This window comes from Podarcis tiliguerta (assembly GCF_965153285.1).
Source record: "Podarcis tiliguerta genome assembly, chromosome: 3".
Classification (NCBI taxonomy): Eukaryota; Metazoa; Chordata; class Lepidosauria; order Squamata; family Lacertidae; genus Podarcis; species Podarcis tiliguerta.
The window spans coordinates 77,029,353-77,048,059 of record NC_139536.1 but is presented as its reverse complement, the minus strand read 5'-3'; the positions used below and the strand labels follow the sequence as shown (position 1 = coordinate 77,048,059).

Below are 18,707 nucleotides of genomic sequence, written 5' to 3'. Positions count from 1 at the left end.
AAAGGACGGCGCAGGGCGGGCCGAGAGCGGCTCCTCCTCTGAAAACAGAAGGGCCGACGAAGCAGCCCTTCCGGCCAGAGCTAAGCGGGGCCCAAGGGCCCGAGAGAGGGCTTTGAAAGAGTTTTACTCTTTCATGGCAGCGTCAAGCACAACGGCGATTGCTCCAAGCACCTTTTTAACCTGGTTAGATTTACATCTGCCTTCATCCACCTTTCAACAAACGTTCCCCACAAAGACTCAAATAAGTGATTTGTTTGCAAATCACTTTGCATATAAGTGGAATATTTACTCACAGATTCCAGAAGCTGCAACGAAACAAGCCCTCCGTCAGCTGGCAGTGAAACAAACGACCCAAGAAGGAAAAGAACGTCGTTTCCGTACAAATAAGCATCGTGTATGTATAGCACAGGTGCAGGCTTTTCAAATCTGCCTTTTGGAGAGATTCAGTTCACCTGCAGGATCAGCTGAGCTGGGAGCCAAAGCCACATGACTCCTCCTCCTCTTGCTCCAGGAAGAGAACACACAAACACTGAGAGAGAAAGGGAGGGTGGAAGCAGAAGCTACTGTGAGCCTGCTAAGCCCCAACCTGAGCTCTGGTTAACCCTCATGCAACTAGCTTTATGTATATTACAACAAAAAAGTACTTTCTACAGGTTCAGAGGTACACATGTAAGTGCATAAGGTCCAAGGCTAAGTATTGCAGTTAAGGTGACATAGGCCTGTGCCCGAGAGCAAGCTTGAAGTTCTAACTCTGGTGACATCACTAGTGGCCCTTTTTAATCAGTGAAAGACTGCTTCCATCAGAAGTTAAACAGCTTTAACAGTACAGAGATATTCTTTACCCTATTGCAACACAACTGAACTTGTTAAAGTAGGAATAAAAGGCATCTTCCCATTTTTTAACATCCTTTGGAGAAAGCCCAAACCTGCATACCAGAATGGTACATCACTCTTCCCCATCCCCTATCTTGTAACAATATGCTTATATCTCCTGCTGAAAAAGACTTTAATTGGCCTGAATTCATCTGCCTTTATAGATTAATTTACCAAGTTGTATTCACAGCAGATTCTATTTTTAACATTGATACACATTTTTGCATCATTTAGGTTTTGATAATAGTGCTATGTAACTTCTATTCAAAACTTTTTTAAAAAAAAATAGCAGTTTTTTGTATTTGCTGATAGTAAATTGTTTAATCAAAATTAATGCAGAAGTTGCTAAGTATGAATTTCGGGCATGATTTATCAACTCCTTTCCTACAACTTTGTTTTTCTTTGATAAATCAAGGAAGGTTGAGGGGGAGGGACTAATCCAAAGGAAAAATTGGGCATAAATATCACATCATTTGAGCATCTTTCACTCCTTTCACTTTGGACGTTTCATATGAGCTTTCCCTTGCTGCCCAATTTTAGCACTGCTGATTCTATTATCTAATTAGGGTTTCTCAGTTCTGCATCAACAATCAATATTTGGCTTGCAATGCCAGCATTTTATCAAGCTTCTTATGCTATTAATCTCATGCATTTTTTCCCTGTAATGCTTAAATTCTAAGTGAATGTGCCCGAAGACTCGTCCTTAAACATTAAATATTCTGTGTGGTTATCCAAAGGGGCTAACTTAAGTCACCCCTCAATGTGACAGTTGCTTACAGAGAAAACTATGGTGACAAAATTAACTGTCAAAACATAGAAATCAGGCTTGGATTTGCCCTCTGAACAGAGCAAAACAAAGGGCTCCGGGTCATCCATGTAGCTTTCAAAATTATTTTCTCCAAGAAGGCCTTAAGTGCGTCTTTCAGGATAACGTCATCAGCCCAAGCTCTTGTCCAGCTTCGTTTCCCAGGAGCTGGAGACAAATGCATGGAGCTCTTTGACAAATGCATATCAACAATGGTTGGCTTTTTTCTTTTTAGGTCTTCTATTATTGTTTCCCTGATACTGAATTCCTTCTTTATCTTCTGTAGAGAGAGAGAAGGGCAAATTCCAAGAGGCCCTGTGATTGCTCAATGGACCCATCTTTGTCCATTCTGGAAAGAAGCTGGAGAAATCTGAATCTGATGGTGAACACGTTTCTTTTATGGGCTGTGCAAGCAAAGCACACGTTATGTGATGAGTGCTTTTCCTGGAAGTGGTGGGAAGGAAGCAGACCTGAGGTCACAGCAGTGCAGGAAGGTCAGGCTCACTCAAGACCAATTCTATTAAGTTCCCAAGATTCTTAATATAGAATCTTAATATTCCAACAAATAATGGACACCACAATTACAAACAGCAAAACATTGTTTATTAGTAATCACGACTGATGCATAGCTTTTGCAATGAAAAAAGTTGGGGGGGGGGCAGGGAATAGGAGATGACAGAAAGAGCCTTGGGCATGCTTTCAGGATACTAAAATGTGTTTATCACTATTTCCCTTGAACAGAGGGCAAAGTTCACAGTGTAAAATGATAACGCGGAGTCTTTCCCTAAAAAAACTACTCTTCCAGCATTATCATAAAACCAGCAACTGTTCAGCAACAGTTTCAAGTATTCAAGTAGGATTTGTGGTGGTTGTGGTTTTTTTGGGTTGTGTAAAATTCAACCCTTCCTCCAAACACAGGGTCCCACTAACACATGTGACCCAAAACAGACAAGTATTCTTTAATTATGGTTAATCATTCTAGCTGCAACTTCCTCTCAGAAGGAAACTAGTTTCTTACTACTATAGAAAATAGTCTTGGGAGCCACTTATTTCTTAGTGATACAGAAATAAGAATAAATTATACAAAGAGTAAAAAAAACCCAGGAGATGGTTTTCCACTGTTTTCAGATATAGGCAAGAAAGTGAACAGTCTTTTAGTTCATCACCGTTTGCATAGTCTCCTGCACTGTTAAGGGGGAAAATGCATGTTATGTTAGTGTGTAATTTCTGGCCCGTCTGAACAGCAACTCAAATTTGTTGACGACCTTTGCCATTAACTAGTAACCATGTGTTCACATGACCTGCCAAATTTTACACGTTGTCTGAACCAGTCACCAGTTCAAACCACTGCCTCAGTGCGTCACTGAGGGTTTCTGGGAGGGCATTCACATCTCTCAGAATGATGTAGAAAGGAAAGGGAAATTCCTCCATGTATGACCTGATTTCTGGCAATTCCCCTGGGCCTTTGAACACAGGTACTTTAATGTCCAAGATGGAATCCTGTGAATTAAAATGACAATATCAGATACAGGACTACACAAGTAGCATTATGCAGCTAGGATCAATGAAAAAAGTTGCCTCCCTCAGTCCTCATCTCTCACCAATCTCCTGAGTCAATTCATTCTGTTTTCACATAAGCGGATTGTAGCCTTTGCAGGCAATCCTAACAATAGTTACTGAAGACTAAAGCAGGAGGTCACTAAGGGAGAGAATATTAGTGCTGATTTCAGGGCTGTCACCATACACTACTTATAGCTTTTTTACTACTCCATGTGGTCTTTTATAGTATAGTCTCCATGCACAATTTGCTACCTGTGATTGGAAAGAAACGTAACACAGTAGGAATACTAAACGCCAGTATTGTGGCAGGCAGTGTCAAGATAAAGATGCCCGCAGAACTCTGTTCCTTGATTTGGAACCTGCAAAGTCAGGCTGAGAATAACCTGAGCTGGGCCTCCAATGGAAAGGGACTTGTCGCTTTCCTCACCAAGGTGTGAGGCAGAAGAAGCTGGATTTAAATATCAAAAAAACTATTTTGCAGGAAAGGTAGTCAGCAATTAACTATGGAAGTTTGTAAAGATTAGGCAAATTTTCTTGTCAGCAAAATGAATGTTGAAGGCAAGAACCAGAAATAAGTGCAGATGAAAGTAGATTTTTCCTTATAGTATGAAACCTCAGCTCCCAAATCTATGGTTGGCAGGAAGCTTGACTAGTTTAATATAGTTTTTCATATACAGGATGCCTCGGACCTATTTTAAACCCAACCAAGGCGATTTTTCCACCCAGTTAAAAGTAGTACAATTATCTGATGGTTCATTTACTCACCCGTGAATTAGGGTTGTCCAACACTACAAAAATGACAAAGATATTTGCATTCTGAACAGATTGAACAGCTGCCGTGACACGTTCTTTGCCTTCAAGAAAAAGACCTCTTCCATCTGACACTATTAGGAGTAGCTGAGCAGTTTCTATTGAGAAAGGCATGTTTTCAGTTTTAGCAAACAAAACTAGAAAAAGGGTACATATTCAGTCTTACTAACATTTTCTATTACTTTAACATACAAGCGGACATGAAAGCCAGCCCCAAGAACAAAGTTTTATGTATAAGAATAGTATAAAATATATCCCTGAATGGGATGTGAAAGCTTTGCTTCCCAAAAATGGGACACGAAATTTAAAGTTAGACAATCAATGCTTATGAATGTTCTAAAAGCAACAGGAAGAAACATCCCCACTGTCCAGTAGTAGTGCCAACAAAGAAGAAACAAGAATTAAAATATTAATCTGAGAAGAGCTCACAAAGCTAGCCCAATCATGTCTTGTCACAAGCAAGTCCTACCCAATAACAGGGCTTACTCCCCACATACGTTGGGCTAGGATTTCAGCCTTATTTACTAACAATTGCTGTTTGTGTATTCAGCATTCTGCCAAGAGAGCCATGCTCCTGATAAATCCAATGAAGAACTATTTCGACTACCATGCCTAACTTGTTTGTATACAAAAAAGGAGGGGGGAACTCACCTGGATTAATGTTTTGAGAGAACTGCTGTGCTGCAGCAAACATAGTTGTTGAGGATTCTAGGAACTGTAGAAAAGTGAGAGAATATATGTGCATCAGCTGTGAGCTAACAATTTCTTTTCTAAGACAATTGCTCTACAGAAATGAATGGGAATGCGAGAACTGCAGCCTAAGGTTGTGAACTCAAAATAGACTTAAAATTATACAGCAGCCACATTATTTCCTTGGCTGTTTTGAAGGGGCTGCAGTAAACATAAGACTGCACCATTCTTTTTTGTTACAAGCAATATACCAGGCTAGTGTAGAGACAAGACCATTTTCTTCTTGTAACATTCTAAGGACAAATTGGACAGGAAAGTAAAAGAACTAATCTAAGAACACCCTTAGCCTGGCACAATAGTTATTTAAACACAACATAGGAACTTTTAATGAAAAAAGGCAGCCCCACTCATCCAAGATGAGAGATACCTGAGCTATTTTAGTTTTCTTTTGTTCAAATTTGCACAGCTGGAGTATTCTCGTTCCCGACTGGTCATTGAATTGTTCGTGGAATGGGTGTAGCAGCTGAACAGCCTCTCCAAAACTGAAATAAAATGAAACATTTTAAAACACTGCACTGAGCAGGAGTAAAAAGATTTCTATGACGACAAGTCCGGCTTTAAAATAGCCTTACCTGCACACAGCAATTTGTCCCACTTCTAAGAGAGACAAAGCATTTCCAATCACTGCCAGGGATTCATAAGCAAGCTATAGAAAACAAATAAAAGTTTGAGTCTGTTGTATATCTAAGCTAAGAACACAGAATTCACCACAGAACAGTTAACAAACTGCAGAATTCTAAAACTGCTTCATGCATTTGTCATGGACCGAAAACGCACTGTGATATGTGATACTATCGGAGAAGCAAAGGAATTAGAAAATGGAATGATATACCCCTGCAATGCAATCTGCACTTGCTTGTAACTTTCCCCCTTAGGTGAAACTTTCCCCACTGCTAAACTCCCTGCTGCAGGGAAAGAAATGCATGCTCATCCATCACAGCCATATGATTACCCCCCTATGTCCCTGTCGCTATCCCTGACCTTGTTAAACAAGCATCTGGTGTTAAGTAAATCCCATGGTGGCAGACAGAGGGAAGCAAACAGTAGCAGCCATGCTGACAAGAGAGAAGGAACAGCAATGAAGTGGGGAAATGCCTTCTGTATAGTTAACTGCAAGTCTGATGCGTGAAAGATTAATGCTGAATTCATTCATATAAGACTTTTAAGTTGGCTTCTTCACCATTTTTGTTTTACCTGCTTAGAGTGGTTGTCTACCATACTGGCAGAGTCATCAAGGGCCAAGCAGATCTGGTACTGCCTTTTGCTGGGCTTGGTCCTCCGTAACCAAATTTTATCTTTTCGGAACTGGCTTGCAACATATGGAATTACTTTGCGCATGTTCAGCCTTTTCCCTGTTCGATAATCACCTCTGGTAGTTAAGAAGAAAAGGCACAATATTAACAGTAACACAGTTGCTGGGGGAGGAAAAAACAACTTGGGATATCCTTTTCAGAGAAAGTATTTTACATGAACTGGTAGATAATGAATAGCCAAAAATAAGACAGCTTTTTCGGGCATCAGTATTCATTACTTGCACACCTATGTAACTGTCCTGATATTTAGAGGAGCCAGGCCTATTTGCATATTGCTTCTTATTTTGCATAATTTATTTCGGTTTCACATGGGTGTGTCAAAGGCACCAAATTTCCCCTCTGAGATTTCAGCAGGCAATGCCTACAAAGGCTGGACATGTTTCCTTTCAGGGAAAAATAAGCTTCTCCAGAATCTTTAATATGGAACTTGCTACTAAACCTGGGTGGAAATCCACTTGTGTTGGGAGGAGAGCAGGAAGGTGATTTTCTGCCAATAATTCCTCCTCCACCCTCTGCAAAGCTGCTCTAGGAGGTTGAATGACTCCCCAGAGCAGCAGGAGAAGCAGCATGGGCAGCTGCAGGAGAAATTGGCAAAAATATGCTCCTTCCCTCTTTCCTCCAACACTGGAAAGCAGCCGTCCCTGTGAATGAAAAGAGCTCTTTTGTTCATGATACGGTTTGATCCGGAGAAGTGTCCAGATCAAACCATATCAGTGAGGGATGGTGGCCTGCCAGACATGGTTGGACTACAACTCCCATCAGCCTCAGGCAGCATGGCCAATGGTCAGGCATAATGGGAGTTGTAGTCCAACGACATTTGAACACTGGCTCCCCATCCCTACTACAAACTTTTCTTCATGCATACATGCAAACTACACACATGTACCTCTGATGAAGTGGACTTTTGTCCACAAAAAGCTTATACTATAATAAATGTGATACAACGGTCTTGTTTTTGCAACAGACGAATATGGCTACACCTCTGGAAATAGTGGCCTGTGTCAAATCAAAACCTACAGCGCTTTAACTTTCTACTTTTTACTATGTAAAATGAATGACTTAACAAACACATTTACACCACACATAATGCAACAGGCAGTCTAGAATCACTTTGATTTCTTGCCATTGACTCCAGCGGGAAGTGAATGATACATCCTATAGTAACAATATGCTAAAGCAGTTCTAGCTGGAAGATGGCTTGGGTGCCAAATCGCGATGTATGGGGCTCTGCTTTTATTTTTACAGTGACCCAACTTACTTCAGCTTGGCTGCCTGAGTTGGCTCCAGTATGAGTCTCAGCTGCTCACAGAGCTGCTGTGAAAGTGGTGCAGTGAGGAGGAGATATCTCTGCCACATCTCTGCTGCTGCCTTTTCCTGCAACATTAAGATAAAAAAACTCCATATAATTTTTGTTAGTAAAGTTAAAAGCCCAGAGAATTTTTATACATAAATCCCTTTCCCAAGTACAAAACCTAAATAATTCAGGATATATCAGTTGCAAATACTTTTATAGCAATGCTTCTTGCTAGAACTTTCGAGTATAGCTTTGTCTTAGCATCCTGTGGTACAGACTGATCAACTGCTAAGGGTCTTTATATGTATAATTGCCGTCCATGTATTGCAGAAGATTATCAGCATCTACAATTCTGCTCCTTGCTCTGTAGTGATTAAGCAGTACCAGAACCCAATATTTAACATGGCTTTGGAAATAATGTGTTAATATTTCATTTATATTCAATAAATACTTTCCAAAAGAATTATGCAAGTGTATATTGCTTGACTGAACGATTCACTAACCTCAGTAGCGTTTCCACTCTGCCAAACTTCCAGTTGCATCTCTAGTTCTCGTCTTAGCTCTTCAGGATCCTTAACAATGAACTTAAAATAACAAATTGGAATTTGAATCAAACAATATGGACAGGTATTTTAGAATGACATACTTGCTACATACATACATACATACATACATACATAGGTAAAGGGACCCCTGACCATTAGGTCCAGTCGTGACCGACTCTGGGGTTGCGGCACTCATCTTGCTTTACTGGCCGAGGGAGCCAACATACAGCTTCCAGGTCATGTGGCCAGCATGACTAAGCCGCTTCTGGCAAACCAGAGCAGCACACGGAAACACTGTTTACCTTCCTGCCGGAGCGGTACCTATTTATCTGCTTGCACTTTGACGTGCTTTAGAACTGCTAGGTTGGCAGGAGCAGGGACCGAGCAATGGGAGCTCACCCCGTCGCAGGGATTTGAACCGCCGACCTTCTGATCGGCAAGTCCTAGGCTCTGGTTTAACCCTCAGCGCCACACACGTCCCTACATACATACCTACCTCCAAAAGCAAACTTTTAAAAACCCCACCACATAACACATCCCTTATTTTTTTAGGAGAACTTTTAGTGTTCTGGACCACTGGATAGCAACAATTAAGGAGAAATTTTAAATTTACTTTTCTACTCATGGCAAAAATTTATGTGCATGCACCATATTAACTGTACTTATCTCCTCTCTGAACCACATGACCAAGCCCAAATCTGATTTATGTCCTTGTATGCTGGGGGTCTGGAGGAAAACAGAGATCCTCACATCCAGCTGTAAATATCTCAATGACTGGTATTTTCTAAATTTCCCCCATCCATCGAGGGAAATCTCCATGCAGATGCAAGTTTCTGCATGAATTTACTGAGGTGGCTCAGATTGTGCACATGTAAAGCTACCAGAGCTGAATCTCTGCAGAGAGCATGTTGCCCCCAAACTCAAGGATTTCCAGCCCTCCAAATAAGTAATCCGTGTTGTCAAAGCTGAGAGTGTTGACTCGATTATAGACAGTATAGGAAGCTCACTTACACATGCATTTTGAGGCCACAAGATCTGAGTTTCAACTTGTCATTTAATAAAAGCCATCTACTTTGATGTAGGGGGAAACCTGCTTAAGTAATGTAGATCAGATGTATACCTTCCCTTCTCTAGTATCTCACAGTCATGTGATCTTCCTATCCCAGTCTCTACCATATGTATATGGAGATCCTTCCTCAGTGGAACCTAAATATTGATTCAGAGCAAGAAACTAATTTGGCGATAGACTAAAATTACAAAAGCAGTGTATCCTGGAGAGATTCACATCAATCAACACATCCTATTTATTTAATAGCACAATTGGTAGTTTACCTGGATGGAGGTATCCCTCAAGAACTGATGGGCAGTATGTATGGTAGAGTTTTTGTCTCTGTCTGGCTTTACTTCCGGAGGCGATTTTTCTGTTCCACGCTCTTCGTCTTCTTCAGAATTGAGGGCTTGGCTGTCCAACTCGACCTCCTCAGGTCCTATCGTTGAATAAATGACATGCTTGCTTCACACATTTTCAGGGTCATTAGCAAGCACACTACTAACCTCCGGGTATAGGGCGGTATATAAATTCAATAAATAATAGTAACTCTTTTCCGGTACTGGCCCTTCACTTGGTTACAGTGGTGTGAGGGGAAGAAAAGAGGCTGCGCTTGCTGGCTCTGCCACTCCTGGGAGTAACATCTGAAGTGGAGAGCCTGCCGCAGATGCATAAACTCCCCATGCATGGTAACAGGATTAAAATCATATATGAATGAATGAATGAATAAGTTTATTACGGTCATAGACCAGAAGAAAAGAAAAAAGCATAAAAACAACAGTAGTTTACGAGGGAATGATGGTGTCAATTAAAAGTTGTAAAATTATACATAAAAACAATACACATATGCACACACACCCACACACACGCACATATATACTCATATATGCGCTACAATATATGTGTAGACTTTAAAAAAGGGGGGGGGCTTGTCCAAGGGTCAGATCTTTTACTTTTTTACAACTAATGCCCTCCGCTTGATCGCGGCCGCAGAAAACTTGGCCACTTTCAGTGTTACTTCTGGGTTTTTATCTCCTAGTAGGATTTTCAGCCGCTGAGATTCAGATCGACCTGGGAATTTCTGAACGATAGGGGAGATAAACAGTGACCTGATATCCCCGTAGAGGTCGCAGTGTAACAACACATGTGAAGCCGTTTCCGCCTCCTTCAGACCACATGGGCAAACTCGTTCGGCATAGGGTGTGCCCTCGTATCTGCCCTTTAGTAAGGCAGATGGCAGTACATCAAATCTGGTAAGGGTAAACGCCCGCCTATATTTTGCGATTTGTAGATCCAGCAGATATGGGGTTAGATTAAACCCTTTTCCATAATCTTGGATAGCTGGATATTTATCTATCTTGCTCATATGGTCCTGAAGCTCTATATCTCCTATTCGCTGGCTCACCATCATTGCATAAACTCCCCATGCATGGTAACAGGATTAAAATCATATATGGCACAAGCAGGCTCCTTGTAGGGGACCTTGGCTCCCCACAACATGTAAGCAGTAGGGGCAGGTGGGTGTGTCAGAGCCAGGGAGCAAATAGTATGCCCCAAAGGCACTACAGGACTGTTTTCAATTGAAATGAAGAAATTATTCCCGAAGAATAAAATTCTTTTAAAGATAATGAGCTGGCAATTTACCAGATTTAGCAGCACTAGGTGCCTTTAATTCTGGATTCAGTTTCTCCGCCTCTACCGTTCTAAGATCCTCATCTTTCTGAGCTTCTGTTTCCATAGCCACATCTTCAGAAACTGGTTCTTCATTGTCTTCAGTGACAGGCATGGTTGTTTTCTGTTGTTCTTCACTAGCTACATCTGGTGGAAACAAAGCCAAAATCAAACCAAAATCTTGCAACTCTGTGCTGTTCTCCCATATCACCAAACTAACAGTCATCAATATCTATAAAGTTTTAACTTGACACCCGAAGCACTTGAAAGGGGGGGGGGGGCAACAACAATTCAGAGAGTGAGATAAATATTGTAATTTCCATAGCGTTTGAGAATGTTCAAAGTACTTCACCTGCATTATCTGTCACTCTTTAAAACCTTCAGGTAGGGTCAATGTCACCATTCCCAAATCGCTAATGGGGAGAAGGGAGTGATGGGGGAGAGAGAATTGTGCCTAAAGCCTATTAGTGAGGTCATAAGCAAAGGTAAACTTTAAACTGAGGATTTCCCCATTCATAGCTCTGCCTCCTACCCACCTTGCTATGACCTAGCACCTAGGTGAATGAGATGAGATGAATGAAGAATTTATGGGAACCACAATCTCCTGTAGTCTAGGCTAGAAAGCTAGAAAATACCTTCGTAGGGATTTGTTTTTAAAGCTTCAACTGATTTAATGTGGAGAAATAAAACATGGCTGCCTATTAAGTTTAAAAATGAAGCCACGCAAAACGAACTATGAGAGAGAAGCAAACGCAAGTTCCTTGAAAAATTCCTTATCTAAATCCTTTCCCCAGCGTTAAGCTATGCAAACCAAATCTAACATGTTTCATTGCTTTTACTTCAATAAAGAATGCGTGCTCATTTTCCTGTAAGCGGAGGTCTAGTGGTAAAAAGGATTTAAAATTGTCTGTCCCTCTGACATCACTGTGCGAATGCTGGCATACCATAGGTCTGTGCATCGTAGGCTTCGCTGCCTTGCTTAATGTGCTCAAAGGCATCAGCTTCTCCCATGTTTCGTTCTGGCTGAACCTGCTCCTGTTCTGCTTCGCTGCTGGATTCAACAGTTTTCAGCCGCTTGTGAACATGTTGACTGTGATCCCCCGTTGAGCGCTCATTGTTGGCTTGGCCAGGCTTTCTCTTAAAACTCTGAAAAATGAGCAAGTACAGCAATGAAATTTCAATGAGGTTCGGAAAAACCAAAGTCAAGACTCAGAAGCTCGGTAACTTTTCACACTGCCCACTAGAACAAACCTGCAGTATCAAACCAAAATCCTATCTAGGTAAGCATTTTGTTTTCACAGCAGACAGCCAGGTGCCTGTTCAAAGCCCACAAGCAAAACATGAGTGCATTAGCAGCCTCTGATACTGGGGGAAATAATATATATAATATAATATATCTTTTTTAAAAAATGTGGGAAAATTTGCATTTAAATATGAATTTCTAAATGTACTCTCTCCAAAGATGTATTTTAAAAAGCAACTGGGAACTGCTTAAGAGCATTTGGGATGTACTACAGCTGCTGAGTAATTTCTGATCCAGGCATTAGTCCAGGAGGTGCAGAAAAGGTCATATAAAAAAGCTAGCTCACAATTTCTTTAATCTATGAAAGAATAAAAGACCTGTGTATTTTTCCTGCTCTGCTTCCGACTAGCCAGTCGTGCCATTAACTCAGATTCGTGTCCTTCTGACTGATCTGCATCAGCAGCTCCAGTTCCATGTTCCTGAAGAAAGACAGACAAACCACCAAAGTTAAGTCTTCTGCTAAAACGTAGAACACACAATTCCGCGCTCATCTGAGAATAATGCAGTGTCTTCAGAACACAGAAGCATACCCGACTGCACTTCTAAGAAGAAGCCTGTGAGTAAATTCTGATACTGCAGAAAACCCCAAGGCTAGTTAGTGAAACACGGTCAATATGCTTCGACCACAGGGGTCAGCAGCAGGTAACAGAAGGGAGGAGAGGCTATTTCTGCCCATTTCCTTCTCCCCACCGCACATGCCTTGCAGTTCCCCCCAAATATTAGTGCTGTAGATTCAGGGGACCTTCCAGGACAGTGTGGGAGTTGATATAGGGGGTAGTAGCTCTGTTCCTGGGTGAGGAACCACTGGAGGTAGGTGTACTATATGAAGTTTAGTTGAAGGACTCTGGCCTGAGTGGCAGGAAGAGTCAATGCACTCTTGGACACCTCTTGCACACCAGGGCCTGGGAAGGTAGCGTGGCAGATGCAAAGGGAAGGGTGAATCAACAAATGCTGTCTGCCTGCTTGCACTTAGGGTCACAGACTGCTCAGTGTGTATGGCCATCACATATATTGTTCTCCTTTAGTATGAGACTGCCCCAATGGGACCTGCGATTTGTGCACACGATTAACAACTGAGGGAATCGAGCAGCAGAAAACAGTGGCTGCCGGCCCTGCGTGTTGTAGTCATATATATGAGCATCTCTTACATCCATTTAAGCATACAGAATTAGCTTCTGGCTTAAGCAGTCCAGCTACTGAGATTTATTGGGGGCGGGGAGAGAGCAGGGAGACAGTCGTGTGCCTCAAAAGCCTTGTATTTACCCAGAGAGGAAAAATCAGCAGCAGTGAGACAAGCCTGAAAGTTAAGTGCTCTAGAAGCTTCCCCCCCTCCAAAGTATGTTCCGCATAATACAAAAGGTACTGTGGGATTTTCCCTGCTTCACCTCTTTCGCCTGGTCCTTTTCAGAAGCAGTTCCAGCCAGCTCCACAGCCGTGTCGCTCTGCAGGTTCTCCTCTCCTGCCTGCCCGTAAGTTTCATGTTCCATTCTCTCAACAGCATCAGGCAGCTCCTCGTCCTTGTCAGGGTTATTGATATCCTCCTCTTCCTAAAGCAATTCAGATGAAGACATCAGTAAGAGCATTCGACAGGTGTGATGGGAGGGAGGGCCAGAAATGGTTTTGTACTACAGGAGATCTATTTGCTGTCCAAGAAAACCACAGCGCTACCACTACCATTTACTGGAATTTTAGCCTTAAAACTGTATACTATCTCTACATACACTAAGGTGCTGAGACTAAGATGTGTTTTTCACATGCCTCCATGCAGGGGAACTCAAGGAGGCCATTTACTATTTTTTATTAATAAAAGAATAAGCATAACCTGAGGATTAAGGCCTTGGTCATGGATGCCCTTTTCTCCCTCTTTCTCAGGAGATTCACTCAGGTCTTCTGTTGGCTCCTCTGCTTCTTCCTCCATATTTGCATCAGGATGCCCTGTGCTTTCCTCATCCTTTGTTTCTTCTTCCTCCATTTTATCTTCTCCTTCACCTTTCTCTTCAGAGGACTCTTTCTCAGCTTGCTCAGGATCCTGGCCATCCTCTCCTGTCTCTTCAGAATCCTTAATTTCTTTTTCGTCTACATCCATTGTCTTCTCCTCAATCTCAAAAGGATTTTCTCCTAATGCAACGCAAAAGACACACCTTTCAGAAGGAAGGCAGAACTCAGTTTTTTCTCTTACCAACTCCTGGGCAGGTAGGAACAGAGAGGAAGATTTACTAAGTTTCCTAGATAATCCTTAAAAATGAAAAGGTAAGGTACATTTAACTTGAAACCTTCCCTTGGTACAAGCATAGATTGTCAATATGTCAACGTGCTGCAGTAATGGAAGTGCTGATATTATGTATTTCCAATGCCCAACTCTCTATATGGTATCAATCACGCAAACAATACACTACTTACTTGAAATAGGCGAAGCATTTGTTATATACACATATCAACATTTGTGGTACTGAACACCCTAAAATATGAAGAACACATACAAACACAGAGAAAAATGGCAGATATGCCCCATGAAACCAGAATTAGCCCACTGCTCCTTGGTCTATGCCCCTGATGTGCATCTTACCACATTGTACAGTGTTTCAGTCCTGCAAATACAGGTGTGAGCTGGACCTAGGGGCCACTAAACAATATCACGAGAATCTCTCTTTCAAACTGTGTGCCCCTAATCGGAATAGGAGAGATCAGAAGATGACAGGTACTTGAGACTAGAGAGCTACGGAAACCAACACTGATATAAATGGCCCAGGCACCTCAGGAGGTGGGACAAAACTGGTAAGACTCTTCCTAACTTTCGAGGACAATCAGCCTACTCCAAACCTGTGTGGAAAAGGCAACAGCCTCCCTACTACATGGAACTGGCTGAATTCCTTCCTCAATGCAAACACAACCAGATGCAGCAATTAATTCACAAACTTCCAATGGTTATAAGCACAAATGATCAAAATTATGACATCAATCCTTATTTCCCCCAAACAACCGGGACGACCCTTGTCTGGAATCAGATTAAGGCTCTGTACCTCCACCCAGTCCCCAGTTATAGCTAGGCACTCAAGAGGCACCACAACTACATAATATTTTCTCTTCTTTATATCTGCTGATAAAGGAACACCTTGTGAGCCATACCTCCTTCTTCTTCCTTGTCCTCGTCATCTTTCTCTCCGTTCTCTAGGTTCAGGTCCTGAGGAAGATCCAATGCCTCAGCTTCAGGCTGTTTCTCTTGAGTCCCATGATAAGGGTCTACCTCGTTCTCATCATATTCACGCTGTTAAACAGAAAGAAGTGACACATCATACAAGGAATGGAGGCAGGAAGTTGGGGGGGGGGGCAGGGGGGGAATCTGTTGAGAGCCACAGTAAAGTAACTCTTGAAGTTATCTTTAGATGAAGCCCCAACAGAAAGGATGCCAAACTTCATTAAAGAGGCCTAGTTTCCTAGAATAATATTATTTATTTATACCCCACCCTCCCCAGCCAAAACCGGGCTCAGAGTGGCTAACATCAAATGTTAACATTAACATAAAATCAGGCAATCAATTAAAATACATCCTAAAATCAGATCAGGGTCAGAATAAAATCCAATCAGGTGGTAACCTGCAGATTAGGTTTAGGGACCTTAAATACGCACCAGTTAATTAATCAATTAATAATTAATAATAATTTATTATTTATACCCCACCCATCTAGCTGGGTTTCCCCAGCCACTCTGAGCGGCTTCCAACAAAAGATTAAAAATACATTAAAACATCAGTCATTAAAAACTTCCCTAAACAGAGTTTAGCAATACATAAAAACCCTTTGGAAACGCATGTTGCTCAAGTTCAGTTAAAATAAACGGTAGTTATATAAACGTAGCTTTCTGCAGCAAACTTGCTCTCATTACCTCATCTATTTGCTCATGGACTTTCTCTTTCGGTTCACCACCATCTGGTTGATTCTCTTCTTCTTCGTCTTTGGGAGATTTCTTATCATTTTTGTTGTCAACGTCCGTGTTGTCATCTTTTGCCACAAGTTCTGAATCGCCCTAAGTTGTTCAAGGAAAACAGCCATGGAACCATTTCATTGTACATCCTGCTACCATTGGTGTATATACAATTCTGTTGGGTCTGTTACAGTCAAGCCACAGGGAACATTCAACATGTTTTGAGACAAATGGCTATGTATCAAAACACTCTACTTATTACACTAAAGGCGGCGGCACACTAACAGCTTTTTGTGTGTGTAAGCCCAGGGCATTTCCCATAGCAAACATGCAAAGGGTGGATGATAAACACATGACTGTGTACATTTGCCTGGAAGCTTAATCATAGCAGGGTTCTCAGACAGGTGCACGCAGCTGTTTAAATTACCTGCATAACGTTATGCGTGTATAACCTTGTGCGTTTTCTCTAAGTCAGGGATAGTCAATGTGGGGCCCTCCAGATATAGCTGGGCTGCAACTTCCATCATTCCTGACCACTGGCTACATTGGTTGGGGCTGATGGGAGTTCCGAGTCCAATGACATCTGAAGGGCAACATCTTAGCTACCAGTCTGCTTGAGGAAACATGGTTGCACATTTTGGATCCCAAAATATATTCGACAACAGTTGTTTTACAGGAACTGTGTATTATGAAGATTGAGTAGGCGTTTTATCTGTTCCTTGTCACTCTATGGATGGATATCCGATTAAAAACCAACAACCCCTAAGGTCGCTATTTCCTTTCATAGGAAAGCAGATGCCTAAAACTAGGGATGCAACATAAAAGGCTCTGGATTTGGTAGCCCCTGTTGATATTTACACCTTGAGGAGTGGATGATTTTGAAGCACTGCCTCCTCAGCCACTCTCTGTGGGTGGCAAGTTCCATATGGCGAGAGGCATCTTCAAAAAAAGGTAGACAGCAGGCTAGTTTACTCATTGCTGATTTTATGAAATCCAAGCAAGGCTTCTCAATAATCCCATTCTAAAAAGGGAGTCTCACAAAAAATTGAGACACTAATCTCTGTATTGTATTTCATATACTGTACCATGCAATTAAAAAGTTGTACAATACTTCCTCCTTGGAGCACACTTTTATTTATGTTTTCACCTCATCCATTCCTGGTCCAGTTTCTGTTATATTATCATCCTCATTATCACTCTCATCATCTTCCTCATCATCGTTGTCATCTCCCCAAAGCCTCTCATCCAATTTGTCAGCTTCAGCATCTCCGAGATTTCCCATCTGTTTGTCTAACTCTTCGTCAGATTTGTCGTCTTCTTCTGTATAAGGCAACACAGCTCGTTTTGCATCATCCTCTTTATATAAGGTACTAGAACTCAGTGCATAAGGGACACACGGCCTTTCACAAACTTTCAAGATGAGCACCACAAGCATGGTGACACCACAGGTTAGCAATGCGCACGTTCTGCTGGCAGCGACTGGACTAGGGTGACAGCCTAAAACCATTCAGCCACTCTGCATCAAACAGAGGACACCTACATGAGTACAGTAAGCCTGCAACTTATGTGCATTTAACTTGCTCACATTCAGCTTCATTCACCTGGCAATAATTATTATTTTTAAGTAAAAAGTGGGCGGAAAGGGGGTGGGTATCCAGGAAAAGAGACTCTGGCAATCCCACCCGCCATTGAACCCAATGTGTTTTGACTATATGTGATTTTGGGTTTAGATGCAATCCCCAGAATGTAACCCCTGCGTAAGTTGAGGGCTTACTGTACAAGAAGTGTCTCTCCTGAAATTGTTTCAACACACTTGGCGAAACAAGGGAAAAGTTTATAAGAAATAAGAATTATGAACATTTGAACAGAATGTATATTCTTGTATATTCTTATTCAGATTTCTCCAAGGGTCTGTCACAGTTTGAAATTAACAGCAATGTCATGAAAAGTTTTTGGTAAGATTCCCCCATTGCTCGCCCAATTGTTCTATCCCACTTAGAATAACACACTACACACAAATATGATATAGTTGGACTTCTGCTGCATTTAGAAATGTTACAATTAAGGGTTTTCCTAATTTAAAAGTTATAGATGCTTCCCGCTCCAATTATAGTCATTAATCAAGAAGAGCTCCTAACCATACAAGCCACACAAGGATTAATTTAACGAGAGAGCAGCAGCATTACCATTTTCACAAATACTGAACTCTGCCAGATTTTGCCACAGAAGGACATCAAGCTGTTGGAATCACACTTAACGTTAATTTTGAGCAAGTACTTCCATTGCATGCCAATGTTTGCACAAAAAGCCTGCAAAGAAAATGTTTAGCGTTCCCACCTGTATTGGCATATAACAGGACAGACAAGCGAAACCTACAATTGTCAAAGTACAAGCCACATACCTTGGTTTTCTTGCTCCCCGTCATAGGTTTTGCCTTCAAAATCATCTGACATTTCAATTGCATTGTCCTCTCCTTCAATACCTGGTTTGGATTCTGGGTCTTCATCCTCCTTTTCTTGACCCTTCTGGTAAGTATCTTCTACCTGGGATATTTAACCAAAGATTATTCCAGCTTTTAATGAAGCATTAGTTTCATCCCCACCATTATCTCAGCAACACAATTTTATTACTGAATAAAATCTAACTGCTCAACCCCAGCAGGAGAACAGAACTGCTTTAAGAATCCAAGGCATTTTTCTTCTTCTTTAGGAGTAAGCAGCAGATAGCAGCCGGGGGGGGGGGGGGGGACAATGAAAGTTACTATGAAACCTATTAAACTATATGAAAATAACAGCAGAGTCCAACCCCCAAGGT

General features: G+C 41.7%; 1 protein-coding gene across 3 annotated transcripts in view; it reads right to left on the bottom strand.

Moving 5' to 3' along the window:
* Nucleotides 1-2,259: 2,259 nt before the first annotated feature.
* Nucleotides 2,260-18,707, bottom strand: part of MDN1 (midasin AAA ATPase 1) — an 89,187-nt gene continuing 72,739 nt past the window's right edge. For 2 of the 3 annotated variants that reach the window (XM_083433393.1, XM_083433392.1), the window contains exons 85-102: nucleotides 18,295-18,436; nucleotides 17,041-17,213; nucleotides 15,855-15,995; nucleotides 15,099-15,237; nucleotides 13,795-14,090; nucleotides 13,358-13,519; nucleotides 12,290-12,391; nucleotides 11,614-11,815; nucleotides 10,643-10,816; nucleotides 9,283-9,437; nucleotides 7,909-7,989; nucleotides 7,370-7,485; nucleotides 5,993-6,167; nucleotides 5,371-5,444; nucleotides 5,166-5,280; nucleotides 4,700-4,763; nucleotides 4,004-4,146; nucleotides 2,260-3,178 (exon numbers count right to left, since the gene is read on the bottom strand). In XM_083433393.1, the coding sequence (XP_083289519.1) occupies nucleotides 2,990-3,178; nucleotides 4,004-4,146; nucleotides 4,700-4,763; nucleotides 5,166-5,280; nucleotides 5,371-5,444; nucleotides 5,993-6,167; nucleotides 7,370-7,485; nucleotides 7,909-7,989; nucleotides 9,283-9,437; nucleotides 10,643-10,816; nucleotides 11,614-11,815; nucleotides 12,290-12,391; nucleotides 13,358-13,519; nucleotides 13,795-14,090; nucleotides 15,099-15,237; nucleotides 15,855-15,995; nucleotides 17,041-17,213; nucleotides 18,295-18,436 (2,643 nt within the window). In that variant the 3' untranslated portion in view covers nucleotides 2,260-2,989. Of the gene's footprint in view, nucleotides 3,179-4,003; nucleotides 4,147-4,699; nucleotides 4,764-5,165; nucleotides 5,281-5,370; nucleotides 5,445-5,992; nucleotides 6,168-7,369; nucleotides 7,486-7,908; nucleotides 7,990-9,282; nucleotides 9,438-10,642; nucleotides 10,817-11,613; nucleotides 11,816-12,289; nucleotides 12,392-13,357; nucleotides 13,520-13,794; nucleotides 14,523-14,792; nucleotides 15,238-15,854; nucleotides 15,996-17,040; nucleotides 17,214-18,294; nucleotides 18,437-18,707 lie in introns of those variants that run through there. The other variant, XR_014509530.1, reaches the window with a different exon arrangement.